The sequence below is a fragment of the Diorhabda carinulata genome, chromosome 1, assembly GCF_026250575.1.
Source record: "Diorhabda carinulata isolate Delta chromosome 1, icDioCari1.1, whole genome shotgun sequence".
Lineage (NCBI taxonomy): Eukaryota > Metazoa > Arthropoda > Insecta > Coleoptera > Chrysomelidae > Diorhabda > Diorhabda carinulata.
Genome location: NC_079460.1, coordinates 9,107,129 through 9,124,128, shown reverse-complemented (window position 1 = coordinate 9,124,128; position 17,000 = coordinate 9,107,129). Strand labels below are relative to the sequence as shown.

Sequence of the window (17,000 nt, the reverse complement as noted above, 5' to 3'; positions counted from 1 at the left end):
TTTTGTCTGATACTTTATGAATTTATTTAAAACCGATTTCTAAATGAAGCAATTTTTATAATTAGTTCAATGTACTTTGCGGCTCTATTTTTTATTTTTGAGTATAAATAGAAGCCTTCAAAAGTATTTTGAGGTTAGAAATACACAGCACTTTCAGTTCATTACCATTAAATATGGGGAATACAACAATTATTTTTTATTTATCATATGAAGAAAAAACTGTGTTCATATATCATTACATTTTTCACATGTTTTCTCATTAAATGGAATATCTCCTTACTAGGCATACACATCAGTATACTATCTAGTGGAAATAACATCATAAATTGAACTAAAATGGTATCAGAGCAGTATGAATTACAGCTTATTATAATGACATTTCAAAAAATTAAACAAATGCTATAAGTTTTGATCAGTATATTTTTGAGTGAATGTCTATTAATGTTCGCAAAAATTTTTACCCACGCGTCAGTGACAAGTCTCAACAAACTTCCAACTTGCTGCTTCGATCCATTTTATTATAGTAGAGCTCAAACGACCTCTCAGTCAATTTATTTGGAAAAATTGAGTTTGGCGCTTTTGACTAAAGAAGGATTAAAACCAACACAAATCGAAAACAAAATGGAGGCTGTTTACGCTAACTTGTCTCCATCACTTCCAACATTTAAAAATTGGCCCAAGTTGTTTCGCTGGGGACGAGAATCTTTAGAAGATGACCCACGTGCAAGAGGTCCTGTGACGGTAATTATTCCAGAAAAGATTAAATTTGTGAAAGAAATTGTTCTTAGTGATCGGCGCCTGAAAACAGACGCAGAATTTATAAAAAAAGTGTTCTAAGGATCCTACATGAGCATTTAAATAGGGCAAAAGTTAATGCAAGGTGCTGGGAGCCTCGAATTTAGAGCTTTGCCGTAAGGACCAAGAAAGTTTACTTCGATCAATTGTGACGGGTGATGAAACTTTGATCTATGATTCGACATCTAAAAGAGTGCCATGGATTGACATCAGAAAGAAGAGCTCGTTCCAAAAAAGCAAATGTCACGAAAAGCACCATAAAAGGGATGGCTACAATATTTTGAGAATGCGAGTGTATTATTTTGATTAACCTAAATAAATATCGAAAAAAGGCGTGGAAAAATCAGGGAAGGTGTAAGCTTGCTTCATGCCAATGCTCCAGTCCACACGGCTTCGCTTTCCAAGGCTACTGTATGTGGCCTCACAGAAACTGAACACCCATCATATAGCCTTGATTTGGCATGTCATTATTATTATTATTATAGCACACCCAACACGCTTGTAGAAATAACAAATGAATGTTTGGCCTTGAAAGTAAGAGGTAACACTGGAATACGCAATATTCCATGTGAGGGTGTTATTTAATTACATATAATATTGCAACCCTGTAGAGTTAGTAGTATTTTGTGTATCCTTCCCTCGGGTTTATTAAAATAAACAAATAAAGAATGCATTTTTGTTTGTTTTACAAAATAAAAATTCGATCCATAAAAACATCTAAAATACTTAAAACACTTTTTGATTTCTTTTCACCATTCGGGTTGAGATGGAAAGTACGCAGTGTTTCCCATTATAAATCGAATATAAAATATCTACCTGTTTATTTTTTGTTGGCTGCCGTCTCTATCTATCTTAAATTCTTGAAACTTTGTATCTCTCTTCACAGCTTCTTTGTGGTAAATAATCCACAGGCGGATATATCAGAGGGTCAAGGCAAATATGTTACATTTAAATACAGTTTTTTAATATCCATTGCTTCGTCATCTAACATCAAGCAATTATTTAGAATTCAATAAAATATGGAATCTTTCATTTCTCCCCTCTATTTTCATTTGAAATGTTTTAATTAAAAATGAGAATGACTTCGAAATTTAAAAACCGAATCCAAAAAACGTTACATCTTATGAATATCATAGGTAACCTTAAAGGTGTTTTTATCATAAATTCTCATATTAGTGTTGAATATTCTTACCTGTTACATGAATTTCATTTATTAATCACCTCCTAATTTTTTTTTTCAGTTAGTCTACTTTATCATTCATTATCGTTATGCTGATTATATTAAAAGTTTCCTTTGCTATTACTATTCATTATTCTTCATATTCGCCAAATAAATATTGTTTTCTTGCTACAAATGAATGACTATTTGAAGAATTATCAGTAGAATATAATCCATAATTCTAAGAATAAGAATTATTGGAACAAATATGGAATTAATAATTTCTAGTCTCTAGTTTCTATATGACTATAACTTTATTAATGATAAAAGCCTGCGACAAACTATCAATTGTTTGAATTGTCCTCGTTCTTAGTCGTTTTATGTCTACAATACAAACATTTCTCTCTAGGATAATGTCTGAGGGCAATCTTCTATTCATAAAGTTCAAACCAAACTGCTTAGCTACAGCACACAACAAAGAAATGTTTGTTTGAGTTGCAAATTCGAACAATTATTTATGGCAGATTGTAATGACTATTGCAGTAATACGTCATTTAAAAATTGCTATATTGAATAATTTCACTAAATTTATATATGACTTACATAAGAAATTCGGAAGAGAACCCCACTCCAATAAAACTGATTAAAGATTATGTATATATAAGTTAAATAAGAAGAAAATAAAATAGGTGAGAATCAGACGGTATTGGAAAAAGTAAGTGAAAAAAGCATTAACTATAATATACTGTCAAAAATGTACCGCTATTTGATAATTTTAAAAGTTTTTTTGGTACAATTTGATCTTCCCATCTATTTTTTTTCTTCCTGGCAATCTTTTCTTGTTGGGTAACTACTCTGTAATTTTCCTTTTACCCTGCCGTTTTCCCATTCTTTCAATTTATCCGTACCGTTGTATTTTTTTTGCTCAATTGTAGTGTTTAGTGTAGCCTCATTTTATAATATATTCTTAATTTCACAGTTCATAAGTCCTCTTTATACTCATTATTTTCAACTTTCGCTGGTTCATGAGTTTTCCTAATTGTTCTTCTTTCATATATCCTCAGTTGTTCTTTGTTAGTCTCAAAGTTTCCGCGGTGTATGTAACTACTGCTTTTATCGCAGCCTTAATTTGGTTACCCGGTTTGCTCTGCTATGCATATAATGATTTTGTATTTTTATATACCTTATATCCTTATATGCGACATGAATTATTTATTTTGTCTCATTCTTTGTGTCATTTTTGCAGCTTATCATTGTTCCTAAGTATTTAAAAGTCTCCTACTTCAAAGATGAGGTTATTTATCTTTACTGTTTCTTGTTTGTGTACTTCCTTCCTTCTTTCAATTTTCATCCTCTTTATCTGCCTCTTTCTACAATCGATAAACAGATTCTATAATCAATTAAGAAACGAAACAGAAACTAAACTTGTTTCCATAGTATATGTACAAGAATTTTCTTAACAACTATCGAATTATTTTCATAAACTAAACTAAACTAAACAAAAATTTAAAACACCTAAAAGTAGAAGGACTAATATTGTGTATTGTGTAATTATTTTGAGTTTGTTTGTATAGGACATACATCTCAGTTTTTGGAAAACATATTGAAACGTTATTAATACGGTAAAAAAGAAAATATCGAAAAACATACATAGAATTATAAAAATTCAGAAATTATCGAAATGGAATGAAATACAAAAAAAGATAGATAGAATTTCTAGAAATAGTTCACATACATAAGAACGAGAAGTCTATGCAACTACGAATAATGAAATCGAAGATTTCTATCTATTGTTTAAATATAACAAATAAAGAACCATAAAAAATTTTCTGTGGTTGAAACAAATTTTCATTTTTAATATTAGTGTTGTAGGTGACCTATTGAGTAACATACTTAATTATACATGTTATCAATGTTAAGTCATATTTTGATAAAAGCCTAAATAGGTCGAAACGTCAATTTTAACTTGTTTTTTTAAAACTAATTTTCCATTAAAAGAGATATAAAATCAAGAAAACAATATTTTACATATGTGCTTCAAGATTAATTTGGCAAACTAAAAAATCTTCAAACCATACTTTTATTGCTATGAATGTGTGACTATTCATACTCTATAAGCTTGCTGCTAAATAATTTTGAAAATATTTCCAGTAGACTTGAATAAAACCAGGTAATCCGCCTATGAAATAACCGAGACTCTGACGACCATTAACTCACATTTTTTATGGTTGTGGTCCTAACCCTTTAGTTTTAAGAAAGCTTTCAGGTACAGTCTTTTCAAGAGTATGTTCCTATCGATGGTCCATTGATGATGAAGCGAATGTTAAACATAAGGCGTATTCTACTCTTTCAAACTTGGTATCATGCGATACAATACTGAATTAGTGAAAGATTCTACATGTTTCTAGTACTATTAATATAATATATATGGTATGAAAATATTTTTACACTAATAATCGGAGGTTCCGTTAGGAGGTATTGTGTAACGTTTAAATTTATTACATGGAAACGGAACATTTTCAAACAAGCACATTAAAAACACGTATCGAACAATTATTTCTGGAATGCTTCCAGATTAGGAAATATATTTATTTTGTCGTTCGGGATTTTACACTGCTACAAATAGAAATCAAGGAACCGCTAAACATTTTCAAAGCTATTTAACACTGAGAATGATATTTTTAAGGCTTGCTGTTTCTATAGTGTATGACTGTTTGGGCTGTAAACCCAAATTTTCGTGGATAGGCAAAAAATTTCGAAAGACGATAAAGTCGTGTTCCATCCATTCCAAAAATGTCATTATTACTGAATAGATTATAGGTTTTATTTAAAGTAAAATACATATGTCAGTTTGCTCAATAATATTTAAGAATCGAACGATAAAATTCCTCCCTAAGTTACAGCTGTTCGACGTGATACTGTTAAACAATAATTTAGTCAAATCTTCATCGTTATATATATTTTCGTTTCTATTCTATGAACGTATTTAAATTTTAAATAAATGTTACCGTTTAAAAAAATGTGTGACTCCATCTTTCGGCGTACTCATAATGTCATCATAGTTATTAAAGTTTGTAACAAAGTAAAACTGAATTCACACTTTGATATGTTTCGGGATTGTTTGTCTAAAATTTTCCAACGAAGAAAGTTTTAAGTTTCACCCAAATAGCCACAGTGTATATAACCAAAGAAGAATCTGAGTGTATTTCTTATCCTAGAATGCATTATTAAATCTGATGAACACGGATAATTTTAGGTAACAATTGAGACATATAAAAACAAAAAAAAACAAAAACTCTTAAGACAAAGATTAAGATTTCAAAGAGGTTTATTGCTGGAGAGGTTCTCCACAAAACATCCATTCATTCATATTAGACAGAGGGTAAAATTAAATATAGAGTGTTAAAAAGATCAGTTGAGTTAGTTATGCTGTGTTTTTTATGAGAAATTTCGCAGTTAAGCTTACTTGATTTGTCGTTTCATAAAGAATATCTCTGTGAAACAAATTTTTTTTGAAAAAAATACTAATTCTGTTCACAAAATGTCAATGATGTTTACGTTTACCATAAACTACTTCTAATTTGAAATAATATATACGATAACAACCAAATGGTATTTTTACAAATATCTAAGAACATTATTTGTCAAAAAAGTGAATGTGGGTCAGGATTGAATGAATTATTGTGTGTAATGAAGGAGGCAACGTTGATCTTGAACTCTAAACTAAAACGTACTAGACTAATTAGAAAAAGGAAATATCTCATGAATAATGTTGGTTTTCATTGTTCACTTTGTATATTAAATAATCATACAAAAAGAAAGTCTCAATATTCGAAGTATACCCCATCGTATTCTAGGGTTTCAATACAACGTCATCAAACTCTTCAAGACCTTCATAAAACTATAATTTGGGCTTAGATGCACAAAATTATCGTACTGGATTTTCAACTTCTCCTTTCGGTTTTCTACTGCGTCCCTTGTTATCTTAATATCCTACGCAGGTGGACTAACTGAGTAATAACGATCTTCGAGCGCCAAATCTTCACTACTGAAACAATTTTCCTTCAATTTCACATATTTCTCTTATTGCCATGACACTTTTGGCTCCAATAATGTTAATATACGAATTTCAATGTATCGCACTCCATACTTATTATAAAAATATACTGCGTCGTCAATAAACGACGGGATATTGGAAGAAAGTGAAGCAATTGTACTGAGTGTGACCTAGTCTGAGACAAGACAGAATTACCTAATGTTCATACGCTTCTAGTTCCTAGCTAAATTTTCTAGTTGCAATCTCATAGATACTGCACTTTAAACTACATCCTCTATGTGGGTATAAATGTTAAATCTAATTCGAGCCTCAATAAAACGCGGTTAAATTATAATAATATTTTTTTCTACACCAATATTTCGGAAGTGCGATAGAAGTTATTCTAGAGCTAGAAAGAATAAGTGTAGGAGTAAGAATGTTTGAAGTAAAAAGAAATGAGTTTACTCAATTTTTAATGCATCTATTCAAATGTATCGAAAGTTTGTATTAACTCTTTGGAAATTTAGATATTGAAAATCGATTTTTTCAGTAATACAGTCAATATATTTGGATAAGTTCACTTCCACTTTGTGCATTAGATTGGTTTGTACGTAATTGTACTAACGATTATTTTCATTACTGGTATTAGATATATTTCGTTCTTGTTCCAAAATGTTGAAGTAGATTGAATTAACAGATTGTTCTTTTTATAAATTCTCACACATAAATACCAACAGACACTTCACAATAAGTTTAATAATTTATTTTCACTTTTAAACATCAAATTTAAAAAGAAATCCCTCTCAACATAAACAACACATCGTAAAATCGAGAGATATATATCCGATTTAACACACAATAATTTTTACAAACAATAATGACATTGAACTTAACCTTTCCCATCCATAGGAAAGGTACAACAAACAGCAAAGCTTAGTTTATAAAAGATTTTAACGCTCGATCACACAAGATTCCTAAACAGAATGTCGAGCTGGAGAAAAACGTTTTACTATATTAACTTACAGATATTGTGCTAAATTTTTATAAAACACTATTACGTACTTATGAGCCACAGGTGAATACAGAATGAACCTATAACTAATTGAAACATTTGACCCAGCTCTCGAATTGGAAAGGAGATAAAAATGATTTAATAGAGAAAGAAATAACATAACTTCAACTAAATTTACTAAATAGTTTTTCTACTTAAGAATTTGAATGTAATTCCCCCGTTCAAGAGGAATGATCAGTTCTTTCGAAAATTTAGAAATATTATATATCTGAGAATGTATCTACAATTCTCAACAAAAATCTTACCTGACTGTGCCCATATTAAAATTATGAATAACAACTAATGATTCAGTACATTTCGCATTAGTGAAACTTTTTAGTTACCTGGTTGGGTGATTTAAGAAAGGTTTTTTACCTCAGCCCACATTTTGTGCAGTATGATAAATATGGCAGTGAATTGAATCAGCAAAGTTTTTCAAAATGTATGTTATAAAATAATTCCACTTTATTTTTATGATTTAAAGATAAGATAGCATTCGCCTTTTCAACCAGCAATACATTGGAATAAATAATATTGCGTCTATATATGTTTAATGATTCGAATTACAAACTAGACTGAATCTATGAGACAACTTCAAAATTAGAAAAAACAAATGATAGAAAGAAACTAATCCTTCTTCTAGAGGTTTTCAAGGATTTCGAAAGATATTAGCTCAACAAACTAAATAATATATATATATATATATATATATATATATATATATATATATACAATACATTAAAAAATACCGAATGGATTCACCGATTAATGTATTACAAATTTTATTATCGAATCGTTTAATCATTTCCAACGAATACTATTTGTAAATGTAATAAACAATGAATGATTTGCATAACATAGTAGTGAGATATATTTACTTATACTTTTTTCAGTAAATTTCAGCAAACACCTAATAAAAATGTAAGCATACGTTCAAATAAATAAATAAAAAAAGCTATTTATCCCGTATAATATCCGTCGAATATATTGTGAGAAAATGTGAATTATTATTAAATAAGTAGTACATGTATAATTTTATTTTCAAAACTTATTTTTAATCCATTTTATTATTATTAAAATACGTGAAAAAGAGACTTGAATGTTCTTATTAAATAGTATTTTTCTTAAGGACAACAGTAGCGTTATTACATGTGAGATATCTTGTGGCAGCCATGATTCCGAGACCGAGCGATGGTGCCCTCGCGCAGAGATGAGAAGAATTAAGCGAACAAAACTCCCACGTATTCGGTGAAGACTGAGAGCGTGGTGCGCGAGAGAAATAAATAGAGAGAGAGGAAAAGTACGAAGAAGCGAGATAGAGAGGGTATCGGTCTGGCGAAGTGAGTGAGCCAAGCCGCGGGGGCCCGGAGGCTGAACACAGCTCTGAACGCAGCGAGCGGCCTCGGAAACGATCAAAGACGCGCTCACGTTATTCTTTCTCTCATCAGGTACTAGCTATTTCATAGGACCGACGAGAGGAGGTGCGCGAACGCAGCTCCGAACTTGCGATAAACTTTAAGCCGCCGCAACTAACAGTCAGTAGAGTATTAGTTCGAAACACCTGTAGACGCTAGTATGTGATTGAATATAGAATTCTGGTCAATACTGGGGAATGCATGTTGTCAGAGAGTGGTAAGCATGAATCTGTCGGGCAGTGTGTCCGTGTGGTGTAGTGCGTGCCCCGTCAATATGTCTCTTTCGCCCTTGTGAATGACCGACCAGCCAAACAAAGGGATTTCACGACCCGCGATCTGCAGCTATAGGTAAAAACAAACACCTATTTGGCATGTTTTTAATCAGCTAACAGTTTTAAGTGAAGAGTCACTTACTAGTGGCACTGCTTTACTCTATTTCCTTTGAAAACAAATCATTTTATTCAATTATCACAAAAATAGTAAATAGTTCACTGTCACTTAACATATAAACACCGGCCGGGCAGCAAGCATGCTCACTCACACCTAGTTGTTTTCAATATTGAATGATTACAATAATACCTGTTATCCGAGAACTGGCAGACCTGTTCATCAACTATTGCTCACTCTTAATCTTGAATGGCGTCTCGTTACGCCCCTACTAGTTTACCTGCTTGTATATCTATCTGCACTTGCACTCTCGCCGTTATTCAGAATTTGGCGCCGGTTGTCTACGAGCTTTCTTAGGTAACCTATTATTAGAAAATAATTTTAGAAATATGCAAATTAGTTTAACCTTGATCGCCGCTAGCCCTTTCAAGTTCTTCTTACTTAGTAGTATGCCATAGTTTTAACGATCTGCGTTTTAGGTTCTTACCTACTCACTAACACGCCCAGATTATTTAATTATGACTAATAATACAACCAATAGTGAGAAATTTCCGATATCCAACCAATCCCGATTTACTCATTGTAGGTACATGAATTCCAATCAGGCTTCGTATACGTATACGCTTTTCAAATTTTAATTGGCCGTCACTGTCGTTTGTTTACATGTTTGGATTCACACGAAAATAACAAAAATTACATTTAATATTGTAATGCAATATAAATATTAACCTGTTGTAGGGAATAATTTGTGATTAATTAAAAATTAGTTTGGAACCGGTTAATTTCTCCCTCTTAGGATGTCTGGACTCATGTTATAAATACAGTCGATATACCTAATCGCTACCATGAGAATTCGCGCTCAGTATATATATATATATATATATATATATATATATATATCCTTCCATATGGTTGTCAAACCTGTCCCGACGCCGGCACGTGGAAGTTCCGGTTTGCTACCGTCTACACCAACGCCGGAGTATTCCTCATCAACCCTGTTCATGGTCGCTAAACCGGACCAGCTTTGCTCTTTAACCACACTTTTTTGGTTCTGAAATAATAGAGTTGATCTAAACCGGTACCAGTAGTAAAGATGTATCGTTTGTAGTAAACATTTTCCTCCACGTGTCTTTTATGACCAAATGTATTAACACGCATTCATTGTATTTATTCCGTTTTCAGGTTAATTGTTGTCCCGGAACATACTAAAGAAAACAAAGTAACTGATAACTCGTAGTTTCATAGCCATAGCAGTGCCATAACCTGACTTTACTACGTAATCAAGTGCAATAAAGTTACTTCTGTGATAAAAAAAAAACTTTTGATGCCATAATGACTCGTAGACAATATAATAACTTGTCCTCTAATTCTTCACCTTCGGTGGAAGTGGATCATGGAATGATGTCTCCACCACCTCCTCAAGCTTCTCCAGCGGATCGATCGCCTTTGGGGGAGAATCCAGGATCTCCAGCAATGTTAGCAACTATGACACCGGTCAATGTCATGGAACTCAAAAAAGAGATGGAGGAGGAAAGTGCCATGGGGAGAGCTCCCTTATATGCTCAGGTTAAAACAGAAGTTTTATATGACAAAGAAGACGATATATATGCTCAAGGAATTGCAGACAAAAATGATACTCCGATAGATTTAATATACGAAGACGGCAACAAAACTGTAATTTATACAACTGCTCCAGATCAAAAAGGTCTTGAAATATATTCCGCGGATAATACGGGAGAAATAACCATAAATAATATCAGTGCACATCAAATTCATGGTCAACAGATAACAGATGTGTTAATTGACGGTAGTACAAATTCCATGGTAAATTCTAGTGGGCAGACTGTCAGTAGTCCCCCAGGAACAGTGTCCGTTGTTCTACAGGGGAATGGCCAAGGACTTTTACAGTATCCTCAAGCACAGGTGCCTGGTACTACGGTATTAGTACTTTCAGAGTTAGTGGATGATGTGGCAGGTGTTCCGGTAGTTGGACTCAGGTAAGTCCACAATGTTGTATTAAATTATTTTTGTTTACGGCAATGTTTATCAACTCAGTAAACAACCTTACTAGTTACCTTGGTATCTTGAAAATTATATTTCATATATTAATAGAGAGATCATTTGCTACATATTTTTTATTCAGTATATTCACATTTATTAATACTACGTCATTGTGTGTGAGTAAGGTTATAATTTTACAGGATGTCCTCATTTTTATAAGATGATGAGAATCCTGCAATATTGAATGTAATAGGAAAGATATAGTGTTGACACTTATTTTCTTAACGTATATTTTACGCACATGATAACGTGTTTAAATAATATATATATAATGTGTAATACTATTGGTTAATCTGTATTAATTTTATTTTTTATTTATATTCGCAGTAGATAACATAACAGTAACTATTTGAATTTCAACAACTCGATAATTTTTTTTATTATAACAACGCTAATATAGGGATTTATTCCCTTAAAACCTTAATATACATTGTAATCATAGTTCTGGAATTATCTTCTAAAAAAAAAACCTGAAAATTCCTTCAGGGTGACACAAATGATGAAACTGACCACAGTGTGTTCAGAAATAATATTATCGCTACTCAACTTTCAGCTAGTAACGGCGAAACACTAATTTTAAGTTGACAATAAAATAAAATTCCTCTTTAGCTGCAACCAACCATAGGTACCCAATTTTTTTTTTAAATCAAAGGTAGTCGTATTTAGGATAATCGAAAATCTCGTTAAAAATTGAATCTTATTTTTGCTTTCATTTATGTGGTTTTTGAGAAATAACAATATATTTTCTCAAAACCAAAGTGGTTACAAATACAACAGATGTTTAAAATGTCCTCCGCTTGAATGAGCAGTAATAATTTTATTCCGGACTTGTGTACAATTCGCGATTTAACACAGTACCGGAAGTTGAAGGATTTAGTGACAAAATTATTTTTGATCATCGGTTAGGTAGGTAGAGCTCTGAATGAGTTATGATTGAACATTGATAATTTTTCAGATTTCTGCATATCTCTGAATATTTCCATTTATTTCACACAGTGTATATTTTTTGAAATCAACGAAAGTATCGAAAAATGAAATTGTTGCATGGTGGATTGAACATTAGTTCGATAGCCTTTTGATTTTGATGATTTTATAGTATATAATTTGGTAGGAAACCACCAAATTCAAATCATGTGTTTCACCGCTTTTGTTACTGGTTAAACGATAATTTTTTCCGGGCTCACGCGCAACTATGTGTGAGTAAAACAAGTGTGTATGTATTGGTAGTTTGTATGTTCGTTATGGTAATTCTTCTACCTATCCTATGTGTATTTAATATTTTCATAATTTCGGAAAAGGTTTATTAAACTAGAGATCTAACTCTTCTTATGAACGAAGCAATCTATTGGATAGCATTCATCAACAGTTTGACTTCTTTCCCTCCAGCATATAAGTTTAGACAATAAAATCGAAATTAGAATATTTCTATTATACTACTTGGCTAATTTCATAATTTATCTAAATTTTCACTTAAAATATATTTAATGACTTCAATAATACGTAGCATAATTGTTAATAAAGTGGTTTTTACCAGAAACGTAAACAATATACCGGATACTCATATATGAAAACACGAAAAACACAAGACCGTTTAGTTTCCATTTTCTGTAACCGATCTCAACTATTTAAATAATATTATCAACTAGAGCTTTCAAATTTGAAAAAAATGCTACAGTATGATGACTATCTGTCTAAATCTTCTAGTTTTTTCTCCATCAATGTTGAATTGAGAACAGTTAAGCTGTTTTTTGAGGAGGAATGAAATTGTTTAACTGGTCGTCCCGCAGTGGAGAATGTTTCACATTATCTTGAATTTTTGGATAAAAAAACGCAGAAAGAATGCGGCACATTTAATTCTTTAGGAGAGGGCGAGATATTACTAAAATGTAATTAGTTATGATAAACTGCTAAATCGAGTCAGATTGGGAATATTGGTGCTTCTCCCAGAGCAGAGATAAAAATGATAATGATACTTAAATATACAGTATCTACAAAAGGCTATTCTCATTACACGATAAAAATTAAAACTGTAGGGAGAAAAATGAAAAAGCAATATTAATCTTTTGTTTGATAATCGAGAGAAAGGTAATTATTATATTTTCATTGGACAACTCATAATCCATCATCAAATGGATTGTAGATACTATTTTAGAAATAGATAATTGGAATCAATTAATGATCTATTGTTACTGGAAAACTCTATTGAACATAGGAATAAGGGAATATTACGGGGATTCAATTATTATTTATGGGTTATTTTTAAATAATGATAGATGTTTCTATTCCCACAATTTATTTTTATAAGATATAACTTCAAGTAAGTATTGATTGTTGTTCAGTTTCAGATAATCCAATTATTTCAAAAAACTAGAAGAAAACCTGGAAAAGATAAATAATGCAAATTTATAATGTATTTATTAGATAAAACTTTCGCAAAATTAAATAGAAAATCTTCTTTTGCAACAGAGACCACTCCCCATTTAAGTCTAATAGTTTCAATAATATATAATTCATTTTGATTACAAAAAATTCTTAATGGAATGGAACAGTGAACAAAGAAACGTGACTCAAAAAACGTCAATTACATATTTCACATTAATTATATTAATAGTTTAAAGGATTCTCTATTGAAATAAAGTTTTAATTACAATCTTTATAGAATGTACCAAAATGTTTTTTTTCTTACAAAATTTACATCAACTGTATTCTGGTTATTAGTGATAAAATTTTTTAAGAGTACGAGTTGAATTTTGGTATTTCATTTACAGGTATTTGCTAAATTGGGTTTATGATCAAGATAATTTTTAAGTTGGTTATATTATATTTAGATCCTAAAATTTTAGATATTGTTCTGAGTGGTAGATTGGATGATGATCTTTCTTTGTTAAAATATTAATACTCTGCGATTATTTGTTTTATAGTCAGTTTGCAATTCGGGTTCAGGTTTAACATTGAATAAGTAGCTATAGGTAAGTCTCATTTGGCCTAGACAGAAACGCGATTTTTCGGAAGCTTGTATGTGGACGTTGACCATTTGTATTCGCATTCATAGAGCACTTTATGTTGGAGTATTGATTTGATATCGGCACTAGTTAGAAAGTTCACGCATTCCGCACTATCACTGTTCAGAGCTTCTTTAGCGACCAGGTCTACGACATTATGTCTTATTCCATATATGAGGGGATCCAATCAAAAGCAATTTTTTTTCTTATTGTTATCTTATCAAAAGATTTAGATTGAATCAGTCGGTTGATATAAGGATGTTTTAATGTCTTTGTAGTGTATATATATTTTAATTGTAATTCATTTCCCTATTTCCGTTTCTTTTATGGAAAAAATTATCGCATTCGACACTGCTTTTCAGTGAGAGAATGGAACTGGAAAAGTAACTGGCGAAAAATTGGATCAAGGTATATGTTCTTATTCCAGGAAATTATAGAAAACACTGACGAAAATTTTTAGCTCTGCCTTAACATAAATTTGAAACCATACTAGTACTTATTTTAGACAAAATGATACATTCCCATATTATTATCAGCTTGATGATCCAATTTTCAACTAATTTTAACATTCATGATTATAGAATGAATAATACAGAGAAAAAGTTATTCATTACGCTATAAATATGGGTGTTTATTTTTTTTTATTTTTCGGACGTAAGGAATAAGTCTTGGCTTTTCTTCAAGAGTTCCTAGGCACACTTGGAATTGTCTCCGTTGTTTCATACCATCTCATAGATGGTCGAAGTGTGTGTTTGTTGTTTGTCTTCCGCAATTTTCACTAACCGGTCATATGGCAATTTCTTATTTCTTGTTTACATTAATATTTTGTATTCCACATATTTCATTTATTTATCCACTTCTTTTACTATCAAATAAGATATATCTATATTTTCTATCACTTGCTTCATAACCAATCTCACCCAAGCCTTATGAATTCTCACTTTACTACTGATGCTTATGTATTCATTTCTCTAAATTATACTCCCAAAGTATTGAGCTTTTAGTTCCTCCCTTAGATTCTAGCACTTGTGATGTTTTGTCCATAGTTTTGTAAACGACTTTCCTACATTATATACTGCAAGGATTTTTTCACGTATTTTTTTTTCTCAAACCATTTGTAGGAAAGTAAAATAAGTCTTTGTAAGGAATTTTATTTCTCAAATGTGCCAGCAGCGTGTGGCTACTATGATAAAAATAATTGGATTAGACGTAGCCAGCTTTATAGAGCTCAAGGTGTAGGATTTCTTATGTGGAGTTTTGAAACAAATCAAATACAATACGCAATTTTTGAATCCAGATTTCACATCTTTCATAGTTGACTGTGTTTTTGTTTTTTGTATCAGTTATCAAATGATAAATTATGATTCAAAAATATTGAACGCTGCTTAACTCACGGGACGGATCATGTACGTTTAAATTTCTGTTTTAAGTAGCTTACGAATTATTTCGAATTGGAATTATTATTTAGAAACACTATGTAAGAGAGGAAGGTTAGAGATATGCTACATATTGTGTGCTGAGATATTTCCTTACAATATAGTTATGAAATTGTTTGATTTATAGATATAAGCTCAAATTGAAATATATTTAAAATTACAATATTTCTACTAATACTTCCGCTATGATGAAAAATTTATTTATTTAGTTTGGATCAAGATCTAATTCCTAAATGTTTATGGCCGATATTCTGAAAAATCTGTACGATGAAAACAGGTTTTTATGGATGTGATATCAGATATATTACGGATTTGTCGAATTGTCTTAATATACTTGCATCATCTATCATGTTTCTGACAAAAATGCAGATATTTTCATCATTTGTTCTTGAAATTATGTCAGATATACATTAAAAGAGATATTCACTCTATTATTCTTGGTTCTTCGAATTCACTGCAGTTTTAAAAAAATAAATAATTCGAATGAATTAGATTATCAGTGAGAGTGCCCTTATCTTTTCTAATTTTTTATTAGATGAATATTATTGTTTAGTTTCCAATAAAAATACTATTTTGGAATTTATGGAGAAACAAGTTAATATTCTTGAATCATCCATTTAAAAATTATAATAAAAGTAATTAAAGAACGTAGTTATTTTCCATATCACCATTAGTGTTTCAAAAGAGACGAGAGAGAGAGAACTGCAATAAAACAAACTAACTTAATACCTACTATATTACTATTATACACGCTTCAATGTATAACGTTATCATCTTCATTTTAAAAGTGTGAAAGAGACTATCCAAAAATTGTATTCTAATTAGTTCCAAGCAAATATTAAATACACGGATACCTTACTGTATAATATTCCTTTTATATTCGAGAATAAAAGCAGACAACGTAAAATAACTTTGCCAAGTCCATAGAAATATTTCAAGGTCGTATTTCAAATTGTAATATGTGAATTCATGGTTATGGATATTTATACAGAATTATCTTAAATTTTCACTAATATTATTATTGTTTTTCCATCTAATTTCTAGAGTACGCCCTTTTAGTATCTAAATCAATATATTTCATTATAATTTAATATATTCATATCAATATTTTTTTTATGATTATGTTGGATACTTAACAATTTTCATCTAATAAACATTTGATGAGTCAGATACAATATTCAGGGAAATGACGCAAACAACGAAATTAAATATATTCAACTATAAAGTTTCATTTTGACAGTGGTAATCAATAATAAAACGAAGGTATTGAAATACAATAACTTATTTTAGTAAAATGCATGTATGTACAGGTGTTCAGGTAATATTCCAATATTATCTAATTTTACTATTAGCTTACCTCCAGTACGATTTAAAATTATGGAAGAAAAATCATTCTTACTATGTAGTGAACACTTATTGAAGTATTGAAAAATATACAGGATGGAGGAAAAATATCTTACGTACAGAAAAGTCATAATGCTTTGAATAAAATTGAAACTAATATCTGATTCAAATTATATGGACTTAAATTCATTGGATTATTATTTCATAAAGAAAATAATAGAGATTGAGCCAAAGCTAAACAAGATGCTGGCGAGGCTGTCCAACAAAATGTTTGCACAGTGTTATATTCTATATGGCATATGTTTAACTATCAA

General features: G+C 30.8%; 1 protein-coding gene across 3 annotated transcripts in view; it reads left to right on the top strand.

Annotated features, from left to right (window-relative positions):
• Positions 1-8,584: 8,584 nt before the first annotated feature.
• The window catches only part of LOC130901901 (protein grainyhead), a 215,309-nt gene continuing 206,893 nt past the window's right edge, over positions 8,585-17,000 (top strand). For all 3 annotated transcript variants that reach the window (XM_057813590.1, XM_057813580.1, XM_057813571.1), the window contains exons 1-2: positions 8,585-8,804; positions 10,026-10,840. In XM_057813590.1, the coding sequence (XP_057669573.1) occupies positions 10,176-10,840 (665 nt within the window). In that variant the 5' untranslated portion in view covers positions 8,585-8,804; positions 10,026-10,175. The remainder of the gene's footprint in view (positions 8,805-10,025; positions 10,841-17,000) is intronic.